We start from the raw sequence: 14,348 nt of genomic DNA, 5'->3' as shown, positions 1-14,348 counted from the left end.
CCCACCTCCATTTCAGTACTCCCTCCTGGACCTTCCACCACATAAACCCCCAGCTGGGCGGCGTCAGGAAGGACACTGAGTGGTGGTAACTCTTTGTAGTGGTATATTTAGGATTTGGTGTGATACAGTTGTTTATTGCTGAGTGTGCAAACCCCTAACCCCAGAGCGGGGACTCCAAGCTCCAGTTCTTCCCCATACTGCCTGTCTGAGCTGCCAACCCCTCTGAATTGGCCCTCCTGCCAATACTCAACACTGCCTGCACCATCCCCACTCCCCCTAGCTCCTAGAAACACCCAGATCCTTCCTGCAGGATCCCTGTCACCATAGGCTCCTATCCACACCCCTTAATCCACCCACCTCACTGAAGTCCCTCTTCCCTAGGTGGCTCAGATCCTAGGATCCAAGGGATCCCTTGGGTCTCCAACCACCCTCTTACCCTAGTCAGAGGCCTGTCTGTCCTGCCTCTGGTCTCCTCCACCCCTGGGTAGTTTTGAAAGGTAAAGAGGACTCTTTAGTCTTTATTTTTCACCACCACACTTATTTCTTTTAAAAAGTAAAGGTGGAAAGAAAAAACTGGAAGTGGGAGAAATGTAAAAGCAAAAAGTAACAACAGCTGGTGAATTCAAGGGCGATATCCCCATTGTCCATAAACAGATAGCCTAAACAGCTCTACTCTCTCCTGTGTGTGAAGGGGGGCCATGCCCTCATACTCTGGGGCTTCTTCCCCATCCCTGAGGTCCCTGTGCTTACAATCTGGGTCATGGCCCCCACTATCCTACAGGCCACACTATCTTCAATTTGCTCCCACCCCACTCAGGATGGGGGCACTGGGTCACACCCTATCCTGCAGTCACAGCCCCTCTCCTGGGTCTCCCTTCTATTCCTCACCCTCCCTCTCCAACTTCTCGCCTTCCAAGTCAGTGGCCTCCTCCTCCCCACTGGGCTCCCGGAGGCTGACAGCCAGCACCAGGGCCTGTAGGAGACCAAAGAGGCAGGCAAAGTGCAGAGGGTGAGCAGTAAGTAGGCTCAACACAGCATGGAGCCCATGCAGGGCAGCCAGGAAGGACAGTAGCCCATGCAGCCAGAGGCCCAGCGGTCCGCGCAGGCCCAATGCATCCAAAGCTGCCCTCAAAGGCCGTGAGCACAGCCCCAGCAGGGCTGAGGCCAGCAGCTCCAGCAGGTGCAGAGTCAGGTTGGTTGAGATCTGCAGACACTCCTCTGGGCCCCCCAGGTACTGCAAGGGAGCCCCTGCTCCCCCACCTGGATCCCCCCGCAGCCAGCCCAGCAGCTTCTGACGCCGCCCTGGCTTCTCCACTGGGACTTTCGGCCCAGGGGGGCTGAGTACCCCCTCAGGGGACACTCCAGGTCTGGCACCACTTGAGCCCACAGGATCCCGGCCCCATTTGGGAACGGTCCCTCCAGTCTCGAGTCTCCCAGACTCTTGAGTGTTAGAGACAGTCTTGTCCCACTTGAAGGAATCCATTCTGTTGCTCCCCAGTTGCTCATCTTGGGACTCCCTACTTGGTTCTGGAGCAGTCCCAGAGCTCCTCCGTGCCCCTGGGTCCTTGGTCTTGGGAGGCCCCACATCTCCCATAGTTTCTAGGGCACTATCCCAATCACTCCCTGAATTCTCAGAGGAGCTGTCCACTCGTCTGAGTTCTGGGGTAGGCAGGTCAGGCTTCGTTGGTTTCCGGCGGCCCCAAGGGCGAGGTAGCCAGTCACCAAGCCGCCGCAGGAACATGGTTGGGATGTGTAGTGAGCCCCCAAATCCTGGGGCTGCTTCCTGGAACTGCTTCGATTCTCAGGTTTGGGGGCTGAATGTCTCCTCAGAAGCCAGAGTCTGTTCAAGCTCCGAAGAACTGTTATCTGTTTCGTGAGTCCTACTCTGAATTTAGAAGTGGCTCCCCACTTCCCTGGATGTCCTGCAGCCTTGAGTGTAGCAAGTGGCTTGTTTCCTTTTCAGTTTTGAGGTAAAGAAGGGAGGCACATACAAATTCACTCACTACCACCACCCCAAACAAAAGATCCAGGACAAGAATCCCCAGGACCTGACAAGGCCTGGATCACCCCCACCGTGTCCCTCCTGGGTTTCTGGGTTTCCTTTCCTGCAGGCAGCACCCCAAGTTTCACTCACCAAGGCCACGCCCCAAGGTGCCCCAGAAACTGGGGAGGCGGTGCTCCATCCAAGGAAGGAAGGTGGCCCTGGGTCTCAGGTGCTCCCAATCTGGAGAGTCCTGAACTGCTGACCTAAGGGAGCTCAAGAACAGGCAGTCTCTTATTGGGGGTTAGGAGAGAGGTGTTCAAACTCCAGCCAGCAGCGTTCTTCTCTCGATTTAGAGAGCTAGGAATCTTACAAAGCGGCCCGACCGGTCCCCGAGCACGCAGCTGAGGCGCGGTCTCCGCAAGGTCAGGCCAGAAATGTCCTCGGAGGTCCTCGTCGCGAGGCCAAGCCTGGGTCCCCTGGCGGGGGACCCAGGCGTCCGGGAGCTGTACGCTGCGACCCGTCCCGCCCTGGCGTCGGGGCCGCGGCCTCAACAGGCCGCCTGGAGCCGCAGAGCCCGGAAGCAGCTGCACCGGGGCTGGAGGGACAGACGGGGGCGGAGCCCGCAGTTCGCGGGGCGGACCCTGCAGATCCACCGCCCCCCGCGCCCCCGCGCCGTTAGTACGCGCCGCTTCGCAGGGCTCCGGCCGCGATCCGGGGGCGGGAATATAAACCCAGCCCTCCTTCCTCGTCACCCACAGGTCCCTGGGCCGTCAGTGCTCCCGTAAACTTTTCCGCTCCCTTTAGCCTCCTGCCCTTTGGTTCTTCCCTGCACCACCCCCCCAACTCCTCCTTTTCATGTCCATGACTTCATGAAAGGCTTTTCCTGAAAAGCAAGCTGCTTCTCTGGGACTTGTGTTGCTCTTCCCTGCCCCTCCATGCAGGTTTTACTTCCTGGATCCGACAACAGTGAGCTCTCCTTGAGCCCAGCATCTGGTATGAGCAGCAGAAGGGAACGGAGAGAAGTGTAAACAAATAGAATGTGCTTCCTGCCCTCAGGCGTTTTCAGGTCGTAAAATGAAGAGCCTTGACTTAAAGGTTACTCTTGGGAGGCCAAATGTACACTGAGAGGTTCTGGCTCTAGTTCAGCCAACATCACCGTAGAAGCTAGATATATTTTTTTTAAGATTTTATTTATTTGACAGAGAGAGAGAGCCAGCGAGAGAGGGAACACAAGCAAGGGGAATGGGAGAGGAAAAAGCAGGCTCCCAGCGGAGGTGCCAGGTATGGGGCTTGATCAAGCCTCACGACTCCGGGATCACACCCTGAGCCGAAGACAGACGCTTAACGACTAAGCCACCCATGCGCGAGGAGGCTGGCTATTCTTAGGCCCTCCCAGCCCACTGGCCTCTTCCTGCAAGACCCTACTACTTTCATCACCTTCATAAGCTTTCCCAGGCTTCCCCTATCACCATGCATTGTATGTATATTTGATCACATAACTGCCTCCACCTCTAGCGATGAGCAATTAGAAGGTTGGGACTATGTCTTACTCCCCTTCTTAGCATATAGTATATGACCTTAAAATCAGCAGCTGAAAAAAAATAAAACAAAAACAGTGATTGAGTTGGCTGCAGTGCTCATGGGGCGCTTCCTGGGGTAGGCGAGACTGGCACAGAGCTTGGGCAATTCCTAGTTCAGGGGGCTGAAAGAACAGTGGGGTATTCCACACAAGGGCTAGGACCTAGAAATGAACCAGACTGGCAGGGAGGTGACACTATCATGCCACCAGGAAGGGCTACCCCTTCTGGCTCAGGTGGGACTTGCATGTGGCCCCCAGACTTGTCTGGCTTTCCCACAATAGCTTCCAGAAAAGTCAATAAACACAAAAGAGAAGAAGTCTGATTTATTTTTCAGCTCTTGGCTCCTCTCTCCCAAAGGCAGACCCCACTGACTAAAATCTGAGGGTCTGGGACCTGGACAGACCCCAGGAAGTAAAAGCCAAAGTTCAGACTTTGGCAATAGACCAGGATCAGACCTTACCAAGGTCAGAACTCAAGGTTCATGTATGTCCTCAGATCCCGCTCCCAGGCCCTGTCGTTCTCCTGCTGCCTTCTCTCCTCCCTCCGGCTCAGTGTGGTCACCCGAGGGGCTCTCTCCCTCCCAGCCACAGCCCGAGTATCTCGAGCCAGGAAGTGTGTGACTCGGGGCTGGGGCACTGATCTGTAGCCTAATCCTTCCTGGTCCCTCTTGAGGACAGTGGGGATGGGGTTGGTGCGGCCCTCACCCCGGGGTCCCAGTCCCATTCCAGGCTCCCAGCCTCCCCTCAGCAGCAGCTTGAAGCCTGGGCTGGAGGTGGGCACCCCAAGGGGCAGGCTGGGGGACCTGAGATCACGGGGCAATGAGAGCAAGTGAGCAGTGGATGTGTAATGGTTAGAGTCTTGAAAGTGGGCATCGCAGGTCTCACAGTACCGGAGGGAGGGGGATTGGGACCTGCAGAGGAAAAAAGAGAAAGAGTTCAGGGCAGGGNNNAGAGTTGAGGCCTCAGAAGGGGGTGGCAAGGTGGGAAGTCCTTCCAGTCTTTCTGCTAAAAAACAAATTGCCTTCCAACCCACTTAGCAATGAGGGACCCAGAGGGGAACAGTTGGGAGAAGAAATGGCAACCAGGCCTCACAAGCTCTTGGGCAAAGCATAATAACGATTACAATTAATATGTATACAATGCTTACTACGTGGTAAGCATCATTCCAGCACTTTCCGTATTATTGACCCATTAAATCCTAACAACTCTTTAATAAAGGTGCTCTTATTACCCCCATTTTTCAGATAAGAAAAATTAGGCACATAAAAATTCGGTTCTTGCCTAAGTAAGTAGAATTAAGATTTAAACCCAGGAAGCTCATGTTTATGATCACTCTATTACACCATCTTATCAACCTATACTGGGGGATCAGGGATAGAAACTTCAGCTCCGTGCTGGAGCCTCTGGTGTGGAGTGGCTAGGAAGGGCAGAACACATTGAAAGATGGGCATGGGCTAAGGCTTCCCCTCACCGGTTCTCTGGACTCCTCGTCTCTCCATGGCTCTCTCTGACCATGCGCGCCACCTCAGGGAAACCTGCTTCTTCGGCCAGCTGAGCAGCATCCTTGCCACCCAGCTCACAGACGCCCACCCAGGCAGCTCCACGGCCCAGGAGATAACGCACAGCAGCCCCCTGGCCTGCTCGAGCAGCACACATCAGGGGGGTCCACCAGAAGGCATCCCGAGCATTGATATTGCCCCCAGCTCCCCCTGCCTCACGGGGATCCAACAGCCTTCTTAGTTCTGCCAGGTCACCCTCCTGAGCTGCCCTCAGTATCCACTGGGTCATCTTGTCCTCTGCCTCAAGGGATCTCCTTTGTCCATGTCCTCCGGAGGCTCCTGCAGCAGCTTCCCTCATCATTCTTCTCTTCTTCCTCTTTTTCTTACTGGCAGGTTCAGGCTGAGATCTCTGGGATTCGGGGACACTGCTCTCATCTGCAGTCAGGGCCTCATAGAAAGCCCGGGCTGCAGCCCCATCCAAGGTGGGCTCCACCTCTTCAGGCTGTGACTGCTGCTGCCCATCTTTCCAGAGGTCGCTGGGGCTGGTGGCTGGGGTGAAGGTGATGAGGGAGGGCCTGGACATGGCTTTTGGGAGAACTGAGAGGATGAGACTAGATAAAGGGAGTGTGAGAAAAGCAAGCCAATCCCTTGGTGGCTCTGCACTGACCAAAGCCACCCCCAGAGATCTGCTGGGAGGAGGAAAAATACCCTTAAAGTAAAAAAAAAATCCTCTTGTTCCCTAAGTGACTACAGCCTAGGACCCTGCAGGGCCTAAGGATCATAGGTCATGTGGAAAAACTGGGGATAACAGCCCATACTGTTTAGTAAAGGTAAATTTAACGAAGATTCAATGAGAGTTGCCCAGAGGTCCTGCGTTCTGCCCCCATCCTCACCAATAATAAATAAAAACAGCTTCTCTCTGAAACTTGATCACCAGGTAAGACTTATCACTAAGAAAACAATCAGCCTGGCCCTTTAAATCTTCCTCGATCCTGTCAGGGTCCGTCTTCCCCAACAAAAACAGACTTTAACACTTCTACGGAAGTGAGCAGCAGATTTGGGAGAAGCTCCAGTCTCCGTGACTTTGTAGTCTCCGTACTGCGAAATGGCGCTACTCTACGCAAAGGAGCTGATGATCAAATAGCCACACGACCCGAACTGGAAAACAACAACAACGCAAAACATAACTTGAGGGCTCAGGCATGTGCAAAGCGCCAGGTTCAGCTTCCCGCCCCGGGATCTTTCCAATAGCATCCGCTCAAAATGCCACGTGCCTAGGTAGCGCGAGGTCAGAGGATCTGTCGGTTGGGGTCCTTCTTTTACATAACGCCCCCACAATGCCCTTCGCCTCCCCGAACGTGGACCCCGCTCCGAGCTCATTTTTTGGAGCCGTGAAACCACTCTGTGAGTTAAGAAAGGCTCCGAGGAGGCGGAAGGAAACCCGTGGAATGCCCCGAAGCTGTGAAATGAAATAACGTCACGCTGCCCCTCACCATTATTCTGACCAGGGTTCGAAGGTCACACTTAATGCCCGCAGCAGAAGGCCCCATCAGAGGAAATGGAGAAGTGCAAGGGGACGAGTAGCAGAATGGCTGGCGCCACCTCAGGTTAGCGCACGGGGCCGTCCTGGTTCTTACACCACTCACCTCAGCCCAGCCCACCCTTCCCACGTCCCTCAGCAAGGAGCCCGGCCTCACCTCCCGCCTGAGGAGACCAGACCCCGGGGTGAAACACGGGCCCCGACGGGGCCTCCAGCGCGGCAGGCCTGACTCGGGCGAGAGGCTCGACAGGCAGTGAGCACCCAGTGGGTTACCCGGGGATGAGGTCAGTACCCTGGGCATCAGGCGAGCGCCTGAAGCAAACCCTTGCTGCGTGAGGGGAGCTACAGGAAACCAGCCTGCCGGCCTCGTTCCTTTCCCCGCCCCCTCTCGGCCCCTCAATCGCCAGATCCTACAACTCTATTTCCCATACTCCCTGGCCCAGAACGGGGTACTGCGCTTCCGCTTCCGGTGGCACCCCGCTGCGCCCCGCCCCCGAGCGTCTGGCTCATGGGCCTCGCGACGCCAGGGTCGTTCGTGAGTCGTCCTGGGATTCGTAGTTCGCTTTTCCCTCACTTCGCCAGTTTCTCTTCACCGGGGACTCCATTTCCCGGCGTTCACTGCGGCGCCCGACCCTTGGCGTTTGCGCGTTGCCCTCTCCCCACCCTCCCCAATTTCCACTCCCCCCCCCCACCCCACTTCGCCTGCCGCGGTTGGGTCCGCGGCCTGCGCTGTAGCCGTCGCGGTTCCTTGGAAGCAAGCAACTCCCCTCCCCCACCCTGTTCCCGGTCCCCGTCCAGCCGGTGAGTCTAAGGTCGTCGCCGCGCCGAGTCCTCTGTCCTTAGGCGCGGCACATGGGGTCTCCGCGCGGTGATGTGGGGGTGGGGAAGGAAGTGACCCCGTCCGGCACTGGGGGAGGGGGGGATGGCCTGAGGGGCGGAGGTGGGAAAGGGACCTCACCACCACCCCCAGGCCGTGAGAGAAGAAGGGGCCAGCTTTTGCTTGGAAAGGATAAACTTCGGAACCTTTGGGAAAGGCGCGGGGGACATACAGAGACCTGCAGGATAGGGATCTGGAGCCGAGAGCCCTGCCGGAGTGGACGTGAAGAGGAGAGGGGGCAGGTCTTCGGGAGCGCTAGGGATGTGGGTAGGACTGGTAGGTCAAGACCTGTCGGTTTCTCGAAAGTGGTGGAACTCCAGAGAATCTCTAACTTCAGAAAAGGGGCCGAGGTGTGAATAACAGGTACTGGAGAGGGGTGCTCCAGAGTCTAGAATCCTTTAAGGAAAGGTGGCCCCAAATTCTTCCATGGTTGGGGAGCAAAGTGTGGGAGGAGGGAGGATACCAGAGGCAGGGTGGGAGAGCTTGGGATTTACTTACACTCTCCCCCCCCCCCCCCCAGCTGACGTGAAGATGAGCAGCTCAGAGGAGGTGTCCTGGATTTCCTGGTTCTGTGGGCTCCGTGGCAATGAATTCTTCTGTGAAGTGAGTTCTTCTCAGTCTCCCAGCTATCTCCACACAAAGTTTGTCTCTGTATTTTCCCACATATTTAGCTTCCACACACTTCTCTCACAGGCTGCCATAGAAACTTTCTCATGTCAGGGGAGAGTCCTTTCAGTAACCCCCTCACTAAATTGTGAAGTGACAAGACTGCCCAAATCCCAAGCCTGTTATTCTCCAGCAATGTAACATTGGACAAGTCAACTTTATTATTATTGTTATTATTACTATTATTAGACTGGTACTGGTAGTCCATACTTTGGGAGTCTCTTAGAATTAAAATGCTGTTTGTGAAGATGTTTTATAATGTGCAAAGTTGTGTGCTAATAACACAAAGGATTATAACTGCCCACAGGACCCAAGCTGTTCAGTCTCCACTTTTCTTAGAGATCCAACTGCCCCTAAGGAGAGGACAAAACTGATTTGTAGAGATGGGGGGCAGGAGTAGGAACAGGGATTTTGAAAGGAATGTTTCTTTAAGGAGGGGATTGTTGTAGCTGTTTTTTAAAAAAGGCCGGAGCTTTTATGGGAAGGCAGTGTATGTGAACTGGGGAAAAAGACTCAAGTACTTCTGCTGAGTTGGAATTGGGGAATGGCGGGAAACAGAAGCAGTTGTGTTGAGAATAAGGCACCAGTTAGAGCAACGTGCCCAGGTCAAAGCTGAGGATTCTGCTATGGGTTTCTTCTTGACTTCCACATCCTGACAGGTGGATGAAGACTACATCCAGGACAAATTCAATCTCACTGGACTCAATGAGCAGGTGCCTCACTATCGACAAGCTCTAGACATGATCTTGGACCTGGAGCCTGGTGAGGCACCCTCAGGGTGGTTTTGTGTGTGTATGGGTTTTTTTCTTTCGTTTCATATTCTTGTTTATCTGCTTCTTGAATTTCTAAATTTTCTTTTGGTTCTCTGATTCCCTTTATCCAAAGTCCTGTCCGTTTTGGTCCCTCATCTGACTTTTGCCTGGTTTTGTGACTTACACCACCTGTTTCCATGCTCTGATCCTGTAATTTGGCTCTATTCCCTAATGCTAGTTTCCCCATGGGTCTTATTTCCCGTTTCTTTGTTTTGCCTTGCACCTTTTAGTCTAGAGTTCCCTCTTCTGCATTGATATTTTTCATTTATTTGTTGAGGAGAGAGTTGGGAGGGAGAGCAGAGAGTAAAGGCTGCAGAGGCATAGAGAGAAGGCAGAGCTGCCTTGGGTTGGTGGAAGGGCCAGAGGCCCAGGCTTCTGGGTCAAATGCCCAGGTGATGGGTGGCGCAAAGATGGGTGCCAGGCAAACTGTAGCCAGCAACCCCTGGAGGTGGGTGGGGCATCTAAGAAAGCTGTAAGACAAGTGGTTGCAATTGGCTGGGGCCATGTTTCAGATGAAGAGCTGGAAGACAACCCCAACCAGAGCGACCTGATTGAGCAGGCAGCCGAGATGCTTTATGGATTGATCCACGCCCGCTATATCCTCACCAACCGTGGCATCGCCCAGATGGTGAGGCCTCTCTGCTCCCATTTGACTCCTCTGAGGCAGTAAGGGAAACCGAGGTTCCTACAGCGAGGAGTCACATGTTTTCAATCTTGTCAAGGAATGTAGCTGAGAAGAGGGGAAGAACCCCAGATATGGGGCCTGGGAATTAAATCCTAATTGGGGTCGTGCTGACGGAGGTGTTTACAGGGAGGGAGACATGACCTTGGACAGGAAGTTGTCGCAGTCTGCCTCTTCCTCAGGGAACAAACAGTGAATGGCTCTGATGGTCTGTAACCTGCCAAACTGGAGGAAAGGAAGCAGGGGAGTATGAGGGCCCATCTGGGCCAGCTTGAAGGGGGTCTCTGGACAGAAAGGCAGGAGTGGAGGACAGAGCAATGTTTGGGCTGATGAGGGGATCGCCTCTTCTCTTCATACCTACCCACCAACCCCTTTCATTTTATTCACCTCAGTTGGAAAAGTACCAGCAGGGAGACTTTGGCTACTGTCCCCGTGTGTACTGTGAGAACCAGCCAATGCTTCCCATCGGTAAGTGTTGGAGGAGGGAAAGGAGGCCACGTCAAATGGCCGGTCCTCCTGGGAAGGAGTTGGGGCTCAGCAAGTCTGGGCCTGAGTCTGGGAGGGAGGTGGGGCAGGCTTGGGGGTGCCCGGCCTGCTGAGTCTGGCTGTCTCCCAGGCCTTTCGGACATCCCAGGTGAGGCCATGGTGAAGCTCTACTGCCCCAAGTGCATGGACGTGTACACACCCAAGTCATCGAGGCACCATCACACGGACGGCGCCTACTTCGGCACCGGTTTCCCTCACATGCTCTTCATGGTGCACCCCGAGTACCGGCCCAAGCGGCCCGCCAACCAGTTTGTGCCCAGGTGGGGAGCAGGGATAGAGTCACCCAGGGTCAAAGGAAAGGTTCGGGATTCCCCAGAAAGAAGGGAGGACAGGGCATGGTCCTTTCTTGAGGTTTGCTTCTCCCAGAGCAAGTGACCTTAGAGAAGGTATTTGCCTCATTGTGCCTCTGTTCCCTTATCCATGAAACCGGGATGATGATAGTATCTGACCAATAGGGTGTATTTAGATAGTTGCTTTGAAAAGCATTTGGCACCTGAAGTACCATTTAAATGGTAGCTGTTCTTGTCATCATCTTGGATGTTCAGCCTTTTGCCAGGAGAAAGTGTGGTTTGTGTTTCTGGAATATCATGTTTACTGGGAAGAACAGTTTGGTGTTATATTGAAATAAGCGCTGATCTGCACACACACAAACACACAATCACCTACGTGTGTGTGTGTTTACATGTAGCCTAGACTTTGAGTTTTAATGGCTGTTTAAGGTGCATTTCCCAATATTCTGGAGGAAAGATATTTGGGAGCCCTGTCCTAAGCACTGAGCAGACCCATGGAGAAGCTGGGGTGGGGAGGTAGAAACTCAGGCCACTGGCAGGGCCAGGGTGGGGCTCACCCTGCTGCCTCTCTGACCTCTGCCCCGGCCCAGGCTCTACGGTTTCAAGATCCATCCAATGGCCTACCAGCTGCAGCTCCAAGCCGCCAGCAACTTCAAGAGCCCAGTCAAGACGATTCGCTGATTCCCCATCCCACCTGTCCCTCAGTCTTTGACACCTCCGATCCTTTGCTGCAACCCTTTCAGGAACCCTCTATGGTTTTTAGTTTAAATTAAAGGAGTCATTATTGTGGTGGGAATATGAAATAAAGTGGAAGAAAAGGCCATGAGCTGGTCTGCTGGTGCTTGGGGTTGGGGAACGGGAGGGTACAGCCGTGCTTGATTCCAGGGACCCTCATGGCCCAGCCCACCCTCCTCAAGTTGAAAGCCAGCACAGATTGATCCCCAGTGGATTGGGTGAGGTTTTTAGCAGTAGAGCAGAATTTCTAGTACTGGATATGGAGATGTGCAAGGCCACAAGGAAAAGACCAGGGGAAAACAGATTTCAAAGTGTAGAGACATATTTCTTCTTTTTCGGCCATCTAAGGCTGTATATTTTTACTGTAAGGAGTATAATCAACAGCAAAATCTTCGATTTTGATTTTACAGGGCAAGTGGTCCTGAAATAAACAGGACTGCAGGGGGTGGAGAGAGGGACAAGGTCCAGAATTGTTGTCAGGTGGTGTTTGTGCGCCCCCTGCTGGGGGAGCTAAGACAATGCTCATCTCAGAAGGATGGGGGCCCTGGGTGCCTGGCCAAAGTTTTTCCCAGCACAGTAGGGATGGTTCTGTTGTGTAGGGAGGACAGCATGTGGTACCAGAGACAGAAGCTGATCCATGGACCCTTGAGGTGTGGGAATAAATCTTATAAGGGCACGAGGGACAAAGATAGACAGCTGGATAAAGGCCTAGGTGGTGGTGTCTGGGCCGCTGCTCCCACGTTCAGGAACCCGACCTTGTGGGTGAGGACATGCTGTCCTCCAGCCAAGTTAATAACTTCCTCCCCCAGCCAGGGAATATAGCTCTGCGTCTACAGCTCCTGCTCAAACTGTCTGTCCAAACCACCCTGCAGCTCAGGATCAAGGAGCATGGTCACAGGAAGGTGGGGTTTCGGGATACCCCGCAGGGACTGCCCTCTCCCCCCGAATCCCATCACGAAGGGCCGTATGCTTGTAGGTGTGCTGGTCATGGTGGGCTTCGCAGTGGGAAAAGGTAAGTGGGGCCCAGGGGCAAGGAGGGAGGGGTGACTGAGTCCTGGAAGAGGGTGGGGCTGTAGCGCTGGTTCACGGGCTCCCCACAAGGCAGAGAACTTGGAATGAGCCGACACTCCCATCCCTCCTGTCTGCTGCTTTCCCAGCTCCTGTTCCTGAAGTCCGAACCTGCCACCTCTGCCTCTTAGAAGACCCTTCTACGGGCTGCATTTCAGGCTCAGAGAAGTGCACCATCAGCACCCCATCGCCATGTATGGTGATCACCATCTATTATGGTGAGTCAAGCCCCGGGAAGGGGTTGCTGGCGGGATAGACCATGGCTTGGCCTCCTTTCCTCTCAGATGAGGGCTGTTCAGGGCCTGGGGTGCAAGAGGAAGACAGCAGGATCCTGGAAGGAGTAGTCTAGGGTTCTGGGGGAGCTGCTGAGCCAGTTTTTCTGGCCCCTTCTGGAGGAGTCTGGGTTGGAAGTCTGGGTGAGGGATGGGGAGAGTCTAGGGTAAGGATACCAGGTTTGGGGACTGTGGGAGGCAGCGGGGGTTATCAGCTAGCTGTTCCCTCTTCTCCAGATACCAAGATTCGTTTCTTCATCCGAGGCTGTGGACAGTATAATTCTTACCGCTGCCAAGAAAAACGCAATACCTACTTCTCGGAGTACTGGTACCAGGCTCAGTGCTGCCAGTACGATTACTGCAACTCCTGGTCCAGCCCCCAGCTCCACAGCTCCCCGCCTGATCCCCCAGCCGGGGCCGGGGCTGTGCCTCTGTCCGAGTCCCAGATTCAGTGGTTCTACCAGGCCCTGAACCTCTCACTGCCCCTCCACAGCTTCCATGCTGGGAAGGAGCCCGAAGGCCCGAACCCCCCGGCCATCCTGCCCCTGAACCTGAGCTTGTCCATTGCTGACCTGCGCCGCATATATTTGTTCCTCAACAGCTCGGGGCTTTTGGTTCTTCCCTGGGCTAGGCCTTGATGCCTTAGCCTTCCTGGATTTCACTCTATTCCAGCATCTCTCCCCTAACACCACAGCCCCCTGCACTGCCCTCCTAGAACACCCACGTTCTCTGCTCTGTGATTACTCTGGCCTCCCTTCCACTGTACTTCTATCGTGACTACGATCTTGGTGTCTTTTCTTGCCCAGAAACTGGTGGTGGTGCACCTCCCAGAAAATAATGAGGTCAGAGTCTGCCCAGGCTGGCCTGGGAAGACACAGTGGCTTCCTCGTCCCTTTCCTGTCACCGGGGTCCATCATCCCCTTCATCTTTCCAGTCCCCTGTCAATCTGGTCACCTGCTGTCCCCATTCCGATCTGGTTGTAGATCACATCCTATGCCTGTCTTTAGACCCAGACTGAACTTGAAGCAAGAAGAATGAAGGGTAGACTTCTGTGCACATCTCCTGACTAGGCATTGTGGTGTCCCTGCCTCACTGCCTCCACCCCCACCCTTGCCCTGGTTGTCTGTTGCTCTCCTTTCGTTGCAGTCCCTGGCTTTCTCAGCCCCACTTCGCGTCACTGAGTCCTGACACCCACTTCAATAGATGCCAGGGGAGAGGAGAGGAGAGGCGAGGGTCTGGCCTGCTCTCTTCCACATCCACTGCTTGCTCTCCACAACCTCCACAATAAATGGACTGGGCTAAGTCTGTGTCACACTGTTTATGGGGTCAGGCTCAGGTATGGGCAAGTATAGACCAGTTAAAGAAGGTTGACTGGGCATGGGGATCAAACCATCTACAGCCTGGCCCACTCCACTTGGCCTTTGTGGCTTCCTCATGGCTTGCCCCCTAAGAGCCTATAACCATCCCACCTTCTGCTTAGCTAGAGATCTGTTCAGCGATGAGGAGTATGACTTCTGTCAGCCTTTGACTTACCCCACAGGGGCGGCTGGCTGGTTGTCAGTAGAGCATGTGACTCTTGATCTTGGGGTTGTAAGTTCGGGCCCCATGTTGGGTGTAGAGATTACTTAAAATCTTTAATTAAAAAAAACAGACAAACTTGCCTTAGAAACAAAACCTAGAAAGTTAAACCCCTGGTTACCTCAGGGTTTTCCAGATAAGAGAGCGGGGGAAAACTCTCTTTTGAACCAGGAAAACTCGGGAACAAACCAAAGGGCCCAGGTCTGTATCTCAAGTTACC

General features: G+C 54.2%; 4 protein-coding genes across 5 annotated transcripts; 2 read left to right on the top strand and 2 right to left on the bottom strand.

Annotated features, from left to right (window-relative positions):
• Positions 1-80: 80 nt before the first annotated feature.
• CUNH6orf47 (chromosome unknown C6orf47 homolog) lies at positions 81-2,580 on the bottom strand. Its single transcript, XM_008711899.2, has one exon. It carries the CDS (start codon positions 1,739-1,741, stop codon positions 878-880), a length of 864 nt encoding a protein of 287 aa, XP_008710121.1. The 5' UTR covers positions 1,742-2,580; the 3' UTR covers positions 81-877.
• Positions 2,581-3,169: 589 nt separating this feature from the next.
• On the bottom strand, positions 3,170-7,060 carry GPANK1 (G-patch domain and ankyrin repeats 1). 2 transcript variants are annotated; one of them, XM_008711897.2, is made up of 3 exons: positions 6,556-7,060; positions 5,035-6,220; positions 3,170-4,474 (listed from the first exon to the last, which is right to left on the bottom strand). In XM_008711897.2, the coding sequence occupies exons 2-3, from the start codon at positions 5,643-5,645 to the stop codon at positions 4,030-4,032; spliced, it is 1,056 nt and encodes a 351-aa protein (XP_008710119.1). In that variant the 5' UTR covers positions 5,646-6,220; positions 6,556-7,060; the 3' UTR covers positions 3,170-4,029. The 2 variants fall into 2 exon arrangements, with proteins under 2 accessions (XP_008710119.1, XP_008710120.1); XM_008711898.2 differs by having other exon boundaries at positions 6,760-7,060.
• A 189-nt stretch (positions 7,061-7,249) lies between these two features.
• On the top strand, positions 7,250-11,296 carry CSNK2B (casein kinase 2 beta). Its single transcript, XM_040644829.1, has 7 exons — positions 7,250-7,403; positions 8,000-8,082; positions 8,805-8,907; positions 9,470-9,585; positions 10,032-10,107; positions 10,256-10,445; positions 11,066-11,296. The coding sequence occupies exons 2-7, from the start codon at positions 8,011-8,013 to the stop codon at positions 11,154-11,156; spliced, it is 648 nt and encodes a 215-aa protein (XP_040500763.1). The 5' UTR covers positions 7,250-7,403; positions 8,000-8,010; the 3' UTR covers positions 11,157-11,296.
• A 128-nt stretch (positions 11,297-11,424) lies between these two features.
• On the top strand, positions 11,425-13,852 carry LY6G5B (lymphocyte antigen 6 family member G5B). Its single transcript, XM_008711895.2, has 3 exons — positions 11,425-12,222; positions 12,368-12,496; positions 12,788-13,852. The coding sequence occupies exons 1-3, from the start codon at positions 12,099-12,101 to the stop codon at positions 13,186-13,188; spliced, it is 654 nt and encodes a 217-aa protein (XP_008710117.1). The 5' UTR covers positions 11,425-12,098; the 3' UTR covers positions 13,189-13,852.
• The last annotated feature ends 496 nt before the right edge of the window (positions 13,853-14,348 follow it).

The sequence above is a fragment of the Ursus maritimus genome, unplaced genomic scaffold (genome assembly GCF_017311325.1).
Source record: "Ursus maritimus isolate PB19 unplaced genomic scaffold, ASM1731132v1 scaffold_30, whole genome shotgun sequence".
NCBI classification, from domain to species: Eukaryota; Metazoa; Chordata; class Mammalia; order Carnivora; family Ursidae; genus Ursus; species Ursus maritimus.
The sequence above is the reverse complement of the archived record's forward strand: the minus strand, read 5'-3'. Positions and strand labels throughout refer to the sequence as shown.

Bases quoted from the DNA above. Each gene is read 5' to 3' on its own strand.
- CUNH6orf47 (XM_008711899.2), bottom strand. From the start codon at position 1,741: ATGTTCCTGCGGCGGCTTGGTGACTGGCTACCTCGCCCTTGGGGCCGC.
- GPANK1 (XM_008711897.2), bottom strand. From the start codon at position 5,645: ATGTCCAGGCCCTCCCTCATCACCTTCACCCCAGCCACCAGCCCCAGC. The intron at 4,475-5,034 runs GTGAGGGGAAGC...TTTCCTCTGCAG, and splicing joins ACGAGGAGTCCAGAGAACCG to GTCCCAATCCCCCTCCCTCC.
- CSNK2B (XM_040644829.1), top strand. From the start codon at position 8,011: ATGAGCAGCTCAGAGGAGGTGTCCTGGATTTCCTGGTTCTGTGGGCTC. The intron at 9,586-10,031 runs GTGAGGCCTCTC...TATTCACCTCAG, and splicing joins ACCGTGGCATCGCCCAGATG to TTGGAAAAGTACCAGCAGGG. The intron at 10,446-11,065 runs GTGGGGAGCAGG...GCCCCGGCCCAG, and splicing joins GCCAACCAGTTTGTGCCCAG to GCTCTACGGTTTCAAGATCC.
- LY6G5B (XM_008711895.2), top strand. From the start codon at position 12,099: ATGGTCACAGGAAGGTGGGGTTTCGGGATACCCCGCAGGGACTGCCCT. The intron at 12,223-12,367 runs GTAAGTGGGGCC...CTGCTTTCCCAG, and splicing joins GGGCTTCGCAGTGGGAAAAG to CTCCTGTTCCTGAAGTCCGA. The intron at 12,497-12,787 runs GTGAGTCAAGCC...CCTCTTCTCCAG, and splicing joins GGTGATCACCATCTATTATG to ATACCAAGATTCGTTTCTTC.